Source organism: Dasypus novemcinctus, chromosome 10, assembly GCF_030445035.2.
Source record: "Dasypus novemcinctus isolate mDasNov1 chromosome 10, mDasNov1.1.hap2, whole genome shotgun sequence".
Classification (NCBI taxonomy): domain Eukaryota; kingdom Metazoa; phylum Chordata; class Mammalia; order Cingulata; family Dasypodidae; genus Dasypus; species Dasypus novemcinctus.
In genome coordinates, this window is record NC_080682.1 from 79,713,785 (window position 1) to 79,729,510 (window position 15,726).

Here is a 15,726-nt window from a genome sequence, read left to right on the forward strand (position 1 = left end):
TGGCAGAGTAGATAAGCAGAGTTGGTGTACAAGGGATTCTCCTTATCTGGTGCTATGTTCTGCCCCACCCCTAAGTGCTTCCTGCTGTAATTGTAGAAACAGGATTTTTCTCTAAGTTTTCCGTGCTGGTAATGCTGGCAAAAGAATAGTTGGAAAAACCGGGATGAGGTGGGGGGTCTCCTTTAGGGTAGGCACAATGGCAGATTTGGGGTAGGAAGGCGATGTGTTCCCGCTAGTATCAAACAGGCCCTGCTATGATTAGCTTTGGGTGGGGGTCTCTATGAGCTATTTTTAAGTCATCTGTTTATATGTTGAAGGCTGCAAATATTTGGCATGCACTTTCCATCTGTCTGCAGATACTCAAAATATTGTGGTACCTTGGCTTTCTTTTTATATATCATAGAACTACAAAAATTTAACTTCCTATTTTTTATTTTTTTGTAAACTTTTTTCTTTTTATAAAAGTAGCAGATTCTCAGAGTAAAATAAAAAGCAGTGAAAGAACCAGTATAGGGAATGAAAAGGATTCTGTATTTCTGTCTTCTTTATATGCGCTGCTAATTAGCTTGGAGTGAGTTCTTCCCTATTTGTTTCTCTACCCAAACTATATACATAGGCATAAATTGTTTATATGCCTAAGGGAGAAAAGTAAGTGGCTCAAATCTGATTGCTGATTCTAACTCTTCGAAGGATAGACCTGAAGGAAAATTTTATTCCTCCTTATGCTTCCTCTTCTCTTTCTTGGGTTCTTCTACTTGGCATGCTCCATCTCCTTCACAACTGTGCTCGGCCCTCTCGGCTGTTCTCAATTTAGACTCACGGTCTCTAACCTTCAGTGGGCCTGTATTTGGCATAGCCTGCCTTTCCCTATTCCATTTATTTCCCACCTGTTTGAATGACTGTTGCTTATTTTCTCATTCTTCCTAAGTCTACAACACTCTCTCTCCCTTCCTTACTCTCAGGTGGCCGGAGTAAAATTGTCCTCTTTCACTGAGAAATCCCTACATGCTCCCACTTCCACATCTACTGACCTAAGTACACTGGGCCCATCAGTTCTGCTTTCCATGTACATGGACACATTGTTCACTCACCCACAGCTGGCCTCTCCACTAGGGCACTGGACCCCATTCTTTCTCACCAACTCATGGGTGTCCCCCAGCAATTGTTCCATTTCTTTCCTACATGATCAATCTTTTCCTCTCAATTGGATCATTCCCACCAGCATACAACATGTTACAGTGTTTTGCATCTTTAAAACAAAAATAACAGTAAAAAAAGTTTTCATAATCTCACATTCCCCTCCGAGTACCCTTTTTCTGTTCCTCTTTAATAGCAGAACTACTTAAAGCATTGTGTACACTCACGTGTTCTCCTTTCTTTCCTGCCTTTCTTGCTTGTTCTGACTTCAGGTGTTCAGTGCCAGTCAGGGTCCTACTTAAGCAGTTGTTGGTAACATTTAACACAGTGATCACACTCTCCTTTTTGGAACACTTTCTTTACATTGCTTCTGGGACTCAGTTCCTTAATCATTCCCTCTCTTCCTCGGTGCCCTGTGTTGGCTTCTCCTCATCTTTCCTCTGTAGATTAGGGTGTCCTGGGCTCATTATACTGACCTCCAAGCTCCAGACATACAAAGACAAAGATGCCTTACCGCCACGTCTCAAGGGAATACTCAAGATGCATTTGCAATTGAGATGCTGTCCTCAAGGTTTTTACCTTTTTAATGTTTAAAGACATTCTGTAATATCTTGGTATTCTTAGTTACTCTTATCAACTCAGCATGGACAGGGAGGGCACACAAATGCCTTTCCCCTGTTAAGAGATGCTTACCTTTTGGTTATGTCTTTAGGCTCTAAGTCAGTAACCAGCTGGCTTTCTCTCAGTTGCTGACCTAGCTTGTTTATTTCTGCTTTTGTCTTAGACATGATCCTTTGGACTCTCTCTAGCTTCTAGCATGTTTTCTCTTAGAAAGCAAATGCCAGTTCCTCTTGTTCTGGGTTACTAAATCACATTAGGAAGGGGAGATTAGTCAGGGGAGGTTTCTACCTGCTTCCTTTTGACTTCCATATCTCTGTGGACTTGGCCTCTTTCACTCATCCATCCACTTACCATATATTTGTCAGACACTTTTTCCTAAACACTAGAGATAGAGAAGTAGACAAAATAAAGTCACTGGAGTTTTAACATTAAATAAAAAGAGATTTGTAGAACTTGATTATTTAGTATTATCACATGCATGGTGCCTTAGTGATATAATGATCATTTTGCTTATACTGTCAGAGGTGTAAAGTTAGGAAGAAAACTAGGGAAATGACTTGCTTGCTCTTGCTGAAATGCAGAAATGGGTAAATATGACAGTACATAGATTCTGAAATTCAACACAGCAATGTGTGGCCTTGGAATGCAGACTTTATGTCTGAGTTGAGGTACCTTGTCCTTGATTCAACCATGCAAGGAAAATGTTTCCCCAAACAATGGTTTTTGCTTTCACCCCATTGTCCTCCTTCCCTTCCTGGCCTACACCAGCTTCCCTTCCCCTTTACCGCTTTTTCACTGCTTGATTGCTAATGGTCACCGTTAGAGAAAGGAACGCATTATACTTACAATCGAAACCTAGGTGTCCAAACCCCATTCCTCCTGCTTGTCAGTGCCTGGCCCACAGTGAGCCCTGCTTCTGCCTCTTAGGAAAAAGGACACTCTTCGCCCACCACAGAGTAAGGCTCTTCCAGTCTTATCTGTTTGTGCCCTATCTGCATCTAAACGTTAGCACCATGAGGGTTCAGTTTTGATTGATCACTTTTGTTCATGCTTTATTCTTAGCACATAGACAAAGGTACGTACTCAGTAAATTTCTGTGCAATGAGTGAATCAAGGCCTGGTGTTAATGCGATGATTTTGTCTACGTAATAGATATTTTTGGGAGGAGGGGAACGGTTTTGCTTCTTTAAACTTAAGTAATTTATTAACTTGACCAACACTTTATTGAATATTGCAGACATTGTAGTATATTCATAATAAACAGTTTTGTTCAGATAAATTTGCTCTCATTATTCCCATTTTGCTCTTCTCTATTTGTAAATATATAGCACTAGATAAGATTATATCATTTTGTGGATTTCTGCTAATACTCAATTGGGCCTTTGAATTGAGTGTTCCTTGGAGGTTCCCAAATGTGGGCCCATGGATTTCTTGATTCAGATCCACCTGGTAGTTTGAAACAAAACATTTCTGGGTAGGGATCAGACTTACCAAATCAGAGTATCCAAGAGATAATACTGAGTAGTTGGTTCTTTATATCGTCCCTGGATTGGGGAAGCTCTAGGAAACTCTTGTTTGGGTAGCTTTCTGTTTTCTGTTGACTTCTGACTTCACAGTGCTGTGACTTGGTTCCATATGGGGTTATTTTGGTTCATTTTTGTTTGTTTTGGTGGTAGTAATAATATTTCTACTTGTTAGTTAAAACTAGGCTATGTCAAAATTCAAAAGCAGCTTTACATACGGTTAGAGAAGGCAGTGATATGAAACCGTACTTGGGGGTAAAAGAAGCACATAAGCAACCTTAGCAGTGTGATTGTTTTATCATTTAGACCATTAATTTCTTTATTGCTGTGTAAAAAGAAAGATCATTTGCCTTTCCCCTCTAGCTAATTTATATTATGTGTTACAGGCAGGGCCAGGTATCTTTTTGAGGAATAGTTGAGCAGAACCACTAAGGACATATAGCAAATAGCAAAACCACTAAGGACATATATTTTCCTCTCATCAAATTTATATTAGAAAAGTAAGTAATTTATTGAGATTGACTTGTTTCAATCTTGTTTATTTTTATTTTTCTTCTTGTATATTTTTTTCTACTTTGTGATTTACTTATTTGAATAGTCATACTCCATTTACACAACATATATTTATTTAGTTAAATGCTGTGCACTCTTCTAGGCTCTGCGTTTACCAAGACAAATCTGCCTAATTCCTTTGCTTCAAAGGACATATATAATATCAGGACAAAGAGAAAACAAAAACAAAACTGTAGTGTAGTATGTTGAGTTGTGTCAGTGGTAACCCAAGAGAGTAAAAGGAGTTCTGAGACAGTACTTTTTAAATAGCATCAGAACTAAAGGATAAGGGGAAGTTTCTGCTTTCTCAATTCTTGAAGGATTAGTAAGAATTAGTTGGACAAAACAAATTAAGAGTATAGGCTTGGAAGAGAAGGGATAACATCCCAAGAAGGCAAAAATTAACGGGACTACAAGGCAAAATGAAAAAATTCACATTTATAGTCAGAAAGTTCAATAATAGAACCGTTGAAAGAAAATCAGTAAGGGTATAGATGACCTGAATAACATTATCAAACAATATAACCAGTTGACATTTTTTTTTTTTTGAGGTACTGGGATTGAACTGCCTGAACCTTGTATGTGGGAAACTGGCACTCAACCACGGAGCCACATCGGCTCCCCTGAGTTGTTTTATCTTTTGTTTGCTTGTTGGTCATTTTTGTTTGTTTGTTTGTTTTTTTAGAAGGCACTGGGGACCTGAACCCAGAACTTCCCATTTGGGAAGCAGGTGCTCAGCTGCTTGAGCCATATCTGTTTCCCATCTAGTTGACATTTAATAACACTCCTCCTAACAAAAGCAAAATACATATTCTTTTCAAATGCACACAGGTGATAAAATGAGTCTCAGTAAACTTAAAAGGATTCTAGTAATGCAAAGTATGTCTCTATTTATTTCCCAGCTGCTAAAATAAATACCATATAATGTGTTGGCTTAACAGGAATTTATTGACTCGCAGTTTCGGAGGCTAGAAGGCTTGCTTCCTCCTGCAGTAGGTATCTTCTGGCTAGCAGACAATCTTTGAGGTTCCTTGGCTCTTCCATCACATGGCAAAGCACATGGTGATGCCTTCTCTTTTCTCTTCAGAGTTCCATTGACTTCTGGCTGCTACCCATGGCTACTCTCTGCTTATAAATGACTCCAGTACCTTAGATTGAAGCCCAACCTGATTCCGTTGGACCACAGTTTAGTTGAAGTAACATCTTGAAGAGTTCTTTTACCAAAAAAAAATTTATTTATTTATTTATTTATTTATTTCCCCCCCTTCTTTGTTTGCCGTGCGAGCACTGGCTTACCACGCGGGCACTGGTTTACCACGTAGGCACTCGCACAGGCACTTGGCTCACCATGCGGGCACTCAGCTTGCCGCTTGGCTGCTTGTGTGGGCACTTGGCTCACCATGTGGGTACTCCCATGGGCACTTGGCTCACTGTGCGGGTACTTGGCTACTGTGTGCGCACTCAGCTTGGCACGTGGGCACACTTTCTCTTCTTTTTCACCAGGAGGCCTCAGGGATTGAACCCGGGTCCTCCCATATGGTAGGCGGAAGCCCTGTCACTCGAGCCACATCCGCTTTCCTTGAGGAGATCTTATTTACCAGGGGTCCACACCCACTAGAATGCGGTCCAAGACCAAGAGCATGTCCAAGCTGGTGTACACAGCTCAATCTACCACACTGACCACAGTGGAAATAAATTGGAAATCAATAACTGGAAGATACCTGGGAAATTGCCAAAAATTGGGAAAGTAGATAACGTACTTCTAACTGTTGGGTCAAAGAAAAAAATCAAATGGGAAATTACAAAGTACCATGAAGTGAATTAAAGTTAAAACACAACATAAAAATTGTGGGATTCTGCTAAAGAAGTATATTTAGAGAAATTTATAGTACTAAATGCTTATATTAGAAAAGAAAAAAGGATCTCAGTTCAACAACCTGAGCTTCTTTCTCCCTTAAGAAACTAAAAGAAAAAGAACAGATTAAAATCATCATAAGCAGTAGGAAATATTTAAAAACTGGAAACCAATGAAATTGAAAATAGAAAAACCATAGAAGAAATAAATAAAAATTGAAAACTGGTTCTTAAGATCAGACTTACTGGGAAGCATTGGGTCAACTGATGGAGTGTCTGCCCTACCACATAGGAGGTCCAGGGTTCAAACCCAGGGACCCCTGACTGGTGTGGCGAGCCGGCCCACATGCAGTGCTGATGTGCACAAGGAGTGCCGTGCCATGCAGGGGAGACCCCTGCATAGGGGAGCCCCACGAGCAAGGAGTGCACCTCTCACAGAGAGCTGCCTCGTGCGAAAAATGTGCAGGCTGCCCAGGAGTGGTGCCGCACACAGGGGAGCTGATGCAGCAAGATGATGCAACAAAAAGAGACACAGATTCCCTGTGCCGCTGACAAGAATGCAAGCAGACACAGAAGAACACACAGTTAATGGACACAGAGAGCAGACAACTGGGGGAGGGGAAGGGGAGAGAAATAAATTTAAAAATTTTTTTTAATTTTAAAAATTAAAAAAAAAATCTTATAAAAAAATAAAAAATCAAACTGACAAATCTTTACCCAGACTGATCAGATTAAAAAAGAGAGGGAGAGAGAGAGAAGCCAAATTGTCAATATGAAGAATGAGAAAGGTGCCATCATTTCAGATCTGATAGATATTAAGAAGATAATAAAGAAATACTGTAAACAACTTTATGCCAGTGACTTTAGCAAGTTAGATAAAATGGATAAATCCCTTGAAAGACAGAAACTACCAAAGATCACTCAAGAAGAAATAGATACCCCAAATAGCTCTGTATCTATCAAATACTTTGCAATCGTAATTAAAAACCTTTCCTCAAAGAAAACTTAAGGCCCAGACAAATTCAGAAATACTACCAATTCTACACAAACTGTTGCAGAAAATTGAAGAGGAGAGAATTCTTTCCAGCTCTTTGTATGAGGCCAGTGTTGCTCAGAAACCAAAATCATGCAAAGACATTATTAGAAAGGAAAACTACAGTCCAATATCTCTCATGAACATAAATTAAAAATTCTTGACAAAAGTTTAGTAAAAAGAATTTAACTATGTGAAAACTACAACACGACACGCCTGTGCGACACCTTTCTTGCCTGCCTCTGTCGATCTCCAGTTGTAAGCACTGGGAAGGCCAGTGATCCTAATTACCCATTTACCCCATGGCTTCTGAGACGTGTCCTCCTCTCCATCTTCAGCTCTTGCCGTTTTTTCTCTTTGCTTGGTGTTTTCCAGCGGTTCTGGGTGTCTTTCAGTTCCTCGCCGCCCTCCTGCATGCTGTTTCCTTTGTCAGAACTACTCCCTCACTGCACCACTGGCATACTCTTTATTTTGTTCTTAGCTTAAATACCTCTTCCTCAGGGAACCTTTCCCTGATGTGCTCTCATAGCACCATGCCCTTATCCTTACCAGAATTTGTCACCGTCATATTCACTCCTTTTTGTACCATCCTTAGAATGCCTTGTTTGCCTTTGTGCATACCCTGGACTTGTTTAGGCTCTGAAGGAATTACTGTTTGAATAAACAGAAATTTGGTAAATGAATTACCACCAGCTGGAGGATTTGGCCTTTGCATTTTAGTAAATCTTTGCCCTATGAAACTAGGCGTGATAATGTCTCCATCACAGTTACGTTCTGAGTTGTTCTGCAAAGGTGGGCTTGAGTTTTGTGTTGAGCTATTCAGTCTGTTGGTTCATCTTAGGATCAAACAGCTTGGCTTCTGGTTGGGTAAGTAGCCCACATCTGTGGTTTAGGATTAGATGGAGTAAATCTAATTGTTAACACTGTACCTCACACACAGGTAACCCAGGAAGAAGGGCAGCAGTTAGCACGGCAGCTGAAGGTAACATACATGGAGGCCTCAGCAAAGATTAGGATGAATGTAGATCAAGCTTTCCATGAACTTGTCCGGGTTATAAGGTAAGCAGAAGTTTGTTTTAACTGATAGAATTTGAACAGGTAATCTAACTGTGCTTTTATAAACCACAGGAAAAAAGGTACCATTAAATATTTTCAATAAATAAGAGGAAGTTTATGAGTGAGTCTGTTCTAGGGGTTAATGCAAATTGCATGTTAAAAATTTTAATTGACTATATAACATAGTCTAGGCACGTTCTGTACATAAACTCTAATTTAATTATGTTGAAGTAGAAAGCACACACAGGGATTTTGAAAACCCTAAATGCAGCTTCCAGAGGTGGCAGTGGTATGACGATGGCGGCTAACATTTGAGTGGTAATATGTGCCAAATACTGTGCTAAGTGCTTGTCCTGTATTACTACTCTCATCCTTACTGCAACCCAAGAAACTAAATTTTTTAATTAAAGGTACTGGGGTCAGGATTGAATCTGGGACCTTCTAAGTGGGAAGCCGGGGCTCAACCACTGAGCCACGTTGGCTCCCTGAGTTGACTTTTTCATTTGTTTGCTTGTTTGTTTTTTTAGGAGGTACTGGGAACAGAACCTGGGACCTCCCACGTGGGAGGCAGGTGCTCAACTGCTTGAGCCACATCTACTCCCCTAAATACTTGTTTTTTAAATCCCCACTTTCAGATGAGAAAACTGAGGGGCAGAAGAGTTAAATAACTTGTGCAAGAGTGAGGTGTATTAAAGGCAAAACTTGAATCCACAGCTCTGTGATTCTCTAACCTGAACTCTTCACCTTGCCTTTCACCCAGCTCTTCCTCGGATAAGAGTTAGTCAGGCAGCAGAGATTCTGCAGTTCCACGAGGCAGGAAGTACAATATCCCAGACTAAGAATTTTCTGTCAAATGGCCTACAAAGCCCCTGTAGTTCAAAATGTTTTGATGAGACCAGGAAGCTTGAGGTAATGGGTGAGATCTGCAGAAGTTATTATTTATTATGTTTATGTGTGAGTAAGTTTAAGTTGTTTTAGTGAAAGGGGCTTGATTTGATTATTTTGAGACTTGGTGGCCTGGTCCCTACTTTATCACCTGCTCGCTAGGTCAACTGGGTTTCTCTGCCAATGAGATTGTTTGACAGGTATGTGGGATGGGATCTTATTTACTGTGAATCTAAGATGAATTGATCTGAGCTGTGGGCTTCTTGGACTTCTTAGCCCCCTTGTTAGGATTTTTTTTTTTCCTGTGAAGACAAAAAGGAGAACAAAGGTTACGGTTTTTGTTTTCTGTAGTTTGTTAAAAATCCCAGTCCCATTTTAGTGTTAACTGATGAACCAGTGCCTTCTTAAAATAATTTATTGTTGCCTCTTTGAACTATTTTGTCCTTGGTTTAGATCCCTAGAATCTATCCACAGCCATCAATTAATCAGGAGTAAGAAAAGGGGTAGAAATCCATTTTCATGCCAAGCACTATTAGTTATTTAAACATAAGATCATCTGTAAATCCTCATAGCAACTGTTTTTATTATTCCTTTAAAAAAAAAAAAAAGCCCTAGAAAAACAAAAAAAGAAAAAGACAAAACAAAACAACAACAAAAAACTGAAGCTCAAGGTCAGCTAACTTGTCTAATACTGACCTGCAGCTAAGAGGTGGCAGAGCAGGGTGTAAGAAGGGAATTTTATTTTGTGCTCTAGTGATGGATGCTCATACCTCCTTTGAGTCAGGACTTGCCCATTTACACAACTCAGACAACTCCGCTTACGCTGGTATTGAAGCTTCTGGGCTGCTGCTGCTGCTGTGTGTGTGTGTGAAAGATATGTTTTGATTTCCAGTTGAAGTTTAGCCTTGAAAAATGTTTGTACTTAAACTTGTCCCCTAGACAGCCTGCATTTGTAATACCAAGAAGACAATTATATTTAGATTTTTCTATCTTACAGGAAATTTCAAGAGCAGGAATGTCCTCCTTCACCAGAACCAACACGAAAAGAAAAAGACAAGAAAGGCTGCCATTGTGTCATTTTCTAAGAATTCCATGAATTTTAGCTACCAACTGCCGGAAAGCCCTCATCTTCTCTTTCTCTCCTTACAGTTTACATCTTGTTGGTACCTTTTTAGCCTTAGACAAGCAAGTCTGACAAATGATCACCATGTTAGCCTTAGACCAAGAAGCTGGCTAATCCTTTCCATGAAGATAATACTATGGTCATTTCAAGACAACTTCAAAGGAAACACTAAGGCTGCTTCTAAGATTATCTGATTCCTTTAAAATATATATCTATATACACAGACACGTGTTTAAGGGCTTACATTTTAGAGGGATGAATCAGTTTTGGAACCCAAGCTGTTTGCCACGCTGAAGTCTTAGGTTGTGAAATAATTTTTAACTTCTGGAATCATGTTGCCTATTGTTACTCTAAATAGAAACTTTGAGAGTTTTTTTTTAATGTGAATTTTTGCCCATCTTTAACAATTTTGATGTCAGCTTTAGTTAACTTTAGATACTCTGAATTGAATCTACGAAAGTGAGACATCTCAGCCCTTTACTGATGCTACAGCTTTTGTTTTCCAGTGGCCCAAATTACCAAAATGTCTATTGTATTTCTGGATTCAAAACCACTTATAAAGCCTTTATTGTTTATCCTACTCTGGAAGATGATAATAGTCTATGTTGCCAAATATTTAGGTTCGTTTTGGAGGTAAACTTTTCACTGCTCTTAGTTTTTTAATTTAACTCTTTTTACAACCATGTGGAGGGTAGAAATAAATAATTTCCGTGTGTCTTCCTTTTCAAGTGTTTCTGGATAAGGGATTCGAAATAAAAACTAAAACTTTTTTTGTTTGATGTAATATAAAATATGGAATTGATCTTACCAGGGTCAGAGATGATTAATGTTTTTGCTATATACTTTTATACATTATTTTCTTATCAAACTAGTTAACAAGTATTTTTATATGTTTGTAAGCAAATATGCTTTCACAGCATACCTTGTGTATATGTAAAGATAAGTATTTAATTCTCACTGTTCACTTTTAACTGACAAAGAAAAAAAAGTGGAAGCTACAGGAACTGTGGTAGAACTTTCCCTGCTGTTCTGGTCCTGGTTGTACCCACCTCTGGCCAGTCACACACCTACTCAGAGCTTCCCAGTAGAGTACAACTTACAGGATGAGAATCTGAAATCACTTTCAATATCCCCTACTACATACTGACTGTTATATCAAGTATTAAATGTAAATCTTTTAATTGACAATTAGTGTAACTGTGGACGACTTCTGATTTTGTCTTTAATTCCGTGGATTGTGTTTAAACAATTCAAAAGTATGTTTTCCTGATTTCGAGATACTAAGTGGTATTGCACAGTTGTCACTTTATTGAATGTGTACAACAGTCCCGTGAAGTTTATAAAGCGTACCCTTGTATAGCTTCAGGTGCTAGTATTAAAGGTGACCTGTTATCACAAGTTGATGTTTGGTTACTCACCGTGTTATTTTTATTCGGGTGGTTTGTTGAGGAAATGAGTGTTGGGGGAAACTTCTTTCACTGCTCTACGCCTTTATCCCAGCATTGTCTTAGGGTTTGGATCTAAAGATCAACACTGATCATTTTGTAAGTAAACTTGGTGGTTTCTTGAATGTTTCCTTAATCAGTGTTTCTTAAACTTTGTGAAGTGCTTCTCACAGAACCCCAACTCTACAGGAGAGAAGAGGGTAAATATTTATACAATAGGCACATGGGGGTGAGACCTAAGGCTCCCGAGGCAAAGCACATAGTAAATTTATTTGAAGACTAATAAAAAATAATAGTTTTGCATTATATTTCATTATGTACTTGCTTTAATTTATAATTATTTTCCTTTCAAGTCTTGTAGTAAAATTACTACCCAGGAAGATCCCACATTTATACTGTGACTTTTTTTTTTTAAAGATTTATTTATTTTATTTATTTCTCTCCCCTTCCCCCCCACCCCGGTTGTCTGTTCTCTGTGTCTATTTGCTGCGTCTTCTTTGTCCGCTTCTGTTGTTGTCAGCGGCATGGGAATCTGTTTTTCTATTTGTTGTCATCTTGCTGTGTCAGCTCTCCGTGTGGGTGGCGCCATTCTTAGGCAGGCTGCACTTTCTTTCGTGCTGGGCGGCTCTCCTTACAGGGCGCACTCCTTGCGTGTGGGGCTCCCCTACGTGGGGGACACCCCTGCGTGGCAGGGCACTCCTTGCGCACATCAGCACTGCGCATGGGCCAGCTCCCCACGGGTCAAGGAGGCCCGGGGTTTGAACCGCGGACCTCCCATGTGGTAGACGGGCGCCCTAACCACTGGGCCAAGTCTGCTGCCTATACTGTGACTTTTTGTTACCCATAGCACTATCACATATACTTGGTAGTACTTTGAGTTGGAAACACAGGCTTAAGTTAATTTATCATAGATAACCTCAGATAATAAGAGACTGCCTTGTATCCAGATTTAATGGGAGGCCTCCTCCTATTATTCTGTTTTATTTTTATTTCTTTCTTTATTTTTGAGGTACCAGGGATTGAACCTGGGACCTCATATGTGGGAAGCCGGTGCTCAAGCACCGAAACACATTGGCTTCCCTGAGTTAGTTTTTTCATTTGTTTTGCTTGTTTGTTTTGTTCATTCTCTGTTTTTTCTTTAGGAGGCACAGGGAACTGACCTGGGCGCTCAACTGCTTGAGCCACATCTGCTCCCTGCTCATTTACGTTTTTTTGTTTTTGCTTGTTGTCTGCTTGCTGTTTTGTTTGTTGTCATGCTCATTGTTTTTACTCATTGTATGCTGTTGTTTTTGCTCATTGTCTGTTCGTTGTCTGCTCATTGTTTGTCTTCTTTAGGAGACACCGGGAACCAAACCCAGGACCTACTGTGTGGGAGGTGGCAAGCACTCAACTGCTTGAGCCACATCTGCTTTCCTGCTCTTTGGTATTTTATTTTTTTTCAGGAGGCACTGGGAACTGAACCTAGGACCTCCCATGTGGGAGGCGGGCACTCAACCACTTGAGCCACACCTGATCCCCTCATTTTCTGAATAGATGATTTGTAGCACAACAGCCTAAAGTCAAGTTTTATTATTGCAGTTGCCTTTTTTCTCTTTGAACTTCACTTTGAATAGCTTTTACTGTTATGTTTTCAAGTTCATTAACCTTTTGCATTTGTTTAATCTGCTCTTCTATCATCTCGTAAATTTTTCATTTCAGATGTTTTAGGGTTTTATTTTCCCAGAAGCGTTATTTGTTTCTTACGTTCTGTTTTTCTCCTCACTATGTTGCTCTAAGTGAACCAATCTCAACTAGTTTCCCAGAGAATTGAGCCTTAATGTCTTTAGATAGCTACTGTGTGTAATGAATTAACTTCTTGCCTCTGCATCTAGAATGGTACTAGCTATGTACCATCCTTGGGAGAATTGAGAAAATATTACTCAAATAATTTTCTTTGGGGCTTAATTCTTTGAAAAGAAGACTGATTAAGAAAAACTGCTTTGAATATTTGAACTTGGTTATAATAGGTGTTTTAATAAACTTGACACTGACCCCATTGTCTCTATCATTTCTGGACTTTTTTCTATTGACTGTATTTCCTCTAGCTATAGGTCACATTTTCCTGCTTTTTTTTTTGCATGTCTATTAAGTTTTTAGTGGATGCTGAACATAGTGTATTTTATGTTGTGCAACTGAATTTTGTTGTCTTCCTCAAATGAGTGTTGGATTTTGTTCTGGTAGTCATTTAATTTACTTACAGTTCCATTTGATCCTTTCAAGACTTGTTTTTAAGCTTTATGCAATTTCAAGTAACCTTTTCCCAGGACGTTTAGTGCTACTACTAAGCTGTGGCCCTTAAGGGGTCTCTCCTGAATGCCCTGAATGGTCCAGGAGTACTTTCCACTTTGGCTGGGGAGAACGCAAACAATTCCTAGTTCCATGTTGACCTGAGAAACTGTCCTATTCATAGGCCTGAGGTCATTCTTTGCCAAGCTTTCTTTCTTTCCATTATTATTTTTTTGAAGAAGCTTTAGATTACATGAAAAATATAGGGGATTCCCATATGCCTCACCCCTCCTCCCACACTTTCCCACATTTACAACATCTTTATTAGTGTGGTAATTTTATTACAATGGATGGACATATATTGAAGCATTGCTACTATGGCCTATAGCTTATATTATGGTTTACCCTCTGCCCTGCCCAATTTTATAGGTTATGACAAACCATATAATGGCCTGTATCCGTCATTGCAATGTCATCAGGACAATTCCAATGCCCCCAAATGCCCCGTGCTACATCTATTCCCTCCCTCCCCTTAGAACCTGTGGTGACCATTGTGTTTATAAGAATGATAAAAGTTCTTACATTGCGAGAATTAGTCTATAATACATTAATAAGTCTACTTTAATCCATTGTTCATTCCCCAATCTTGAGGATTTGGGGATGGTGATGCCCACTCTGTTTCTAATTGAGAGGGGACTTAGATCCCATGGGGCAGATGCATGGAGCTACCTTGCTCGCAGTTGCAGACACTCTTCCTTGGGGATGGGCATTGTCTGTCATCATCTTGTTAGTTGTCCTGGGTGAATCTAATGAGCTGGAGAGTAGATGTTACAATATGAACAGACCAAAGATTTAAGTATCTGGAAAAATAAATAAATATATATATATAATCATAGTTCATGTAAAAAGGGCAGAAGAGCCATGTGTAGGAAAACTTGAGTCTAACTCTTATATTGGGGAGCATAAATTTCAAAGTAAGGCCCACTGACAGGGTGCTGAATTCCTGAGCTTGTCTGTCCCGTGCCAAGCTTTCTTGAGTTTCCCTCTATACACATACATCTTAATAATCAGTCTCATTGAAACATACATATATTTGAAATGCTTGTTTTTTTTTTAAATTTGGGTTGTGACCTTAGAAAGTAATTTATAACATACAGGATTCCCATACATCACCCCACCACTAACACCTTGCATTGAATATTTGTTACAAATATTGAAAGAACATCTTCAAAATATTACTGCTAACTAGTCCATAGCTTACATTTGGTGTATTTTTTCCATAACTCCCCCTTTTAGTAACGCCATGTGTTAGTATTGTACATTTGTTATAGTTAATGAGAGAACATTCTCATGTTTGTACTGTTTACCACACTTCATCATCTACCACAAGGTTCACTGTGTTACACAGTCCCATGCCTTGTGCAGTCTGTCCAAGTGTACACTCAGTGGCTCTCATTTTCATCACAGACTTGTGTAGTCAGCACCTCAGTCAATTTTGGAACATTTTCATTACTCGCAAAAGGAAAAAGCCCGTATCTTTTACCCCGTTATTGTTGACCCTTACATAGATGCATTACTTTCTTTGCCATTGATGCAAGAATATATAACAAAGTTGTTAGCGATTGTCCATAAATTATATTAGTTGTATTTTTTCTGTGCATCACCATCTTCTTGACACCTTGTAATAGTGACATACAATTGTTCTACTTTGTAGAACATTTTTCAATTTGTTCTGTTAAAACACAATCCTATCCACCATCAAAATCACTGTTATACATTCCCTAGATTGTTTTCTAGCTCCCTTTCCATAGACATTTATGCCCGTAGATAATTGTTTTCAGCCACAATCACATTTATAGATCAACTCTTCCTTTCCATACTTTTGCAATAAACATAATTAAAAATTCTGGATACATTAAGGGCCAGCTCCCATTCTCAACCCACATTCTATCTCCTTGGTAACCCATATGCTAGAGTTCACCTCCATGAGTTTACTCATCGTATTTAATTCATATTAGTGAGGCCATACAATATTTGTCTTTTTGTGTCTGGCTTATTTCACTCAACATAATGTCCTCAAGGTTCATACATGTTGTCATATGCATCCCGATTTCATGTCTTCTTACAGCTGAATCGTATATTCCATTGTGTGTATATACCACATTTCCCCACATCCTATCCAGCACTGTATTTTCTGTTTTTAAATGACAATAGCAATTCTATAAGGTGTGA

General features: G+C 39.2%; 1 protein-coding gene across 2 annotated transcripts in view; it reads left to right on the plus strand.

Moving 5' to 3' along the window:
• Window positions 1-11,182, plus strand: part of RRAS2 (RAS related 2) — a 75,615-nt gene extending 64,433 nt beyond the window's left edge. For both annotated transcript variants that reach the window (XM_058305708.2, XM_004472522.4), the window contains exons 5-6: window positions 7,661-7,779; window positions 9,659-11,182. In XM_058305708.2, the coding sequence (XP_058161691.1) occupies window positions 7,661-7,779; window positions 9,659-9,746 (207 nt within the window). In that variant the 3' untranslated portion in view covers window positions 9,747-11,182. The remainder of the gene's footprint in view (window positions 1-7,660; window positions 7,780-9,658) is intronic.
• Window positions 11,183-15,726: the final 4,544 nt, after the last annotated feature.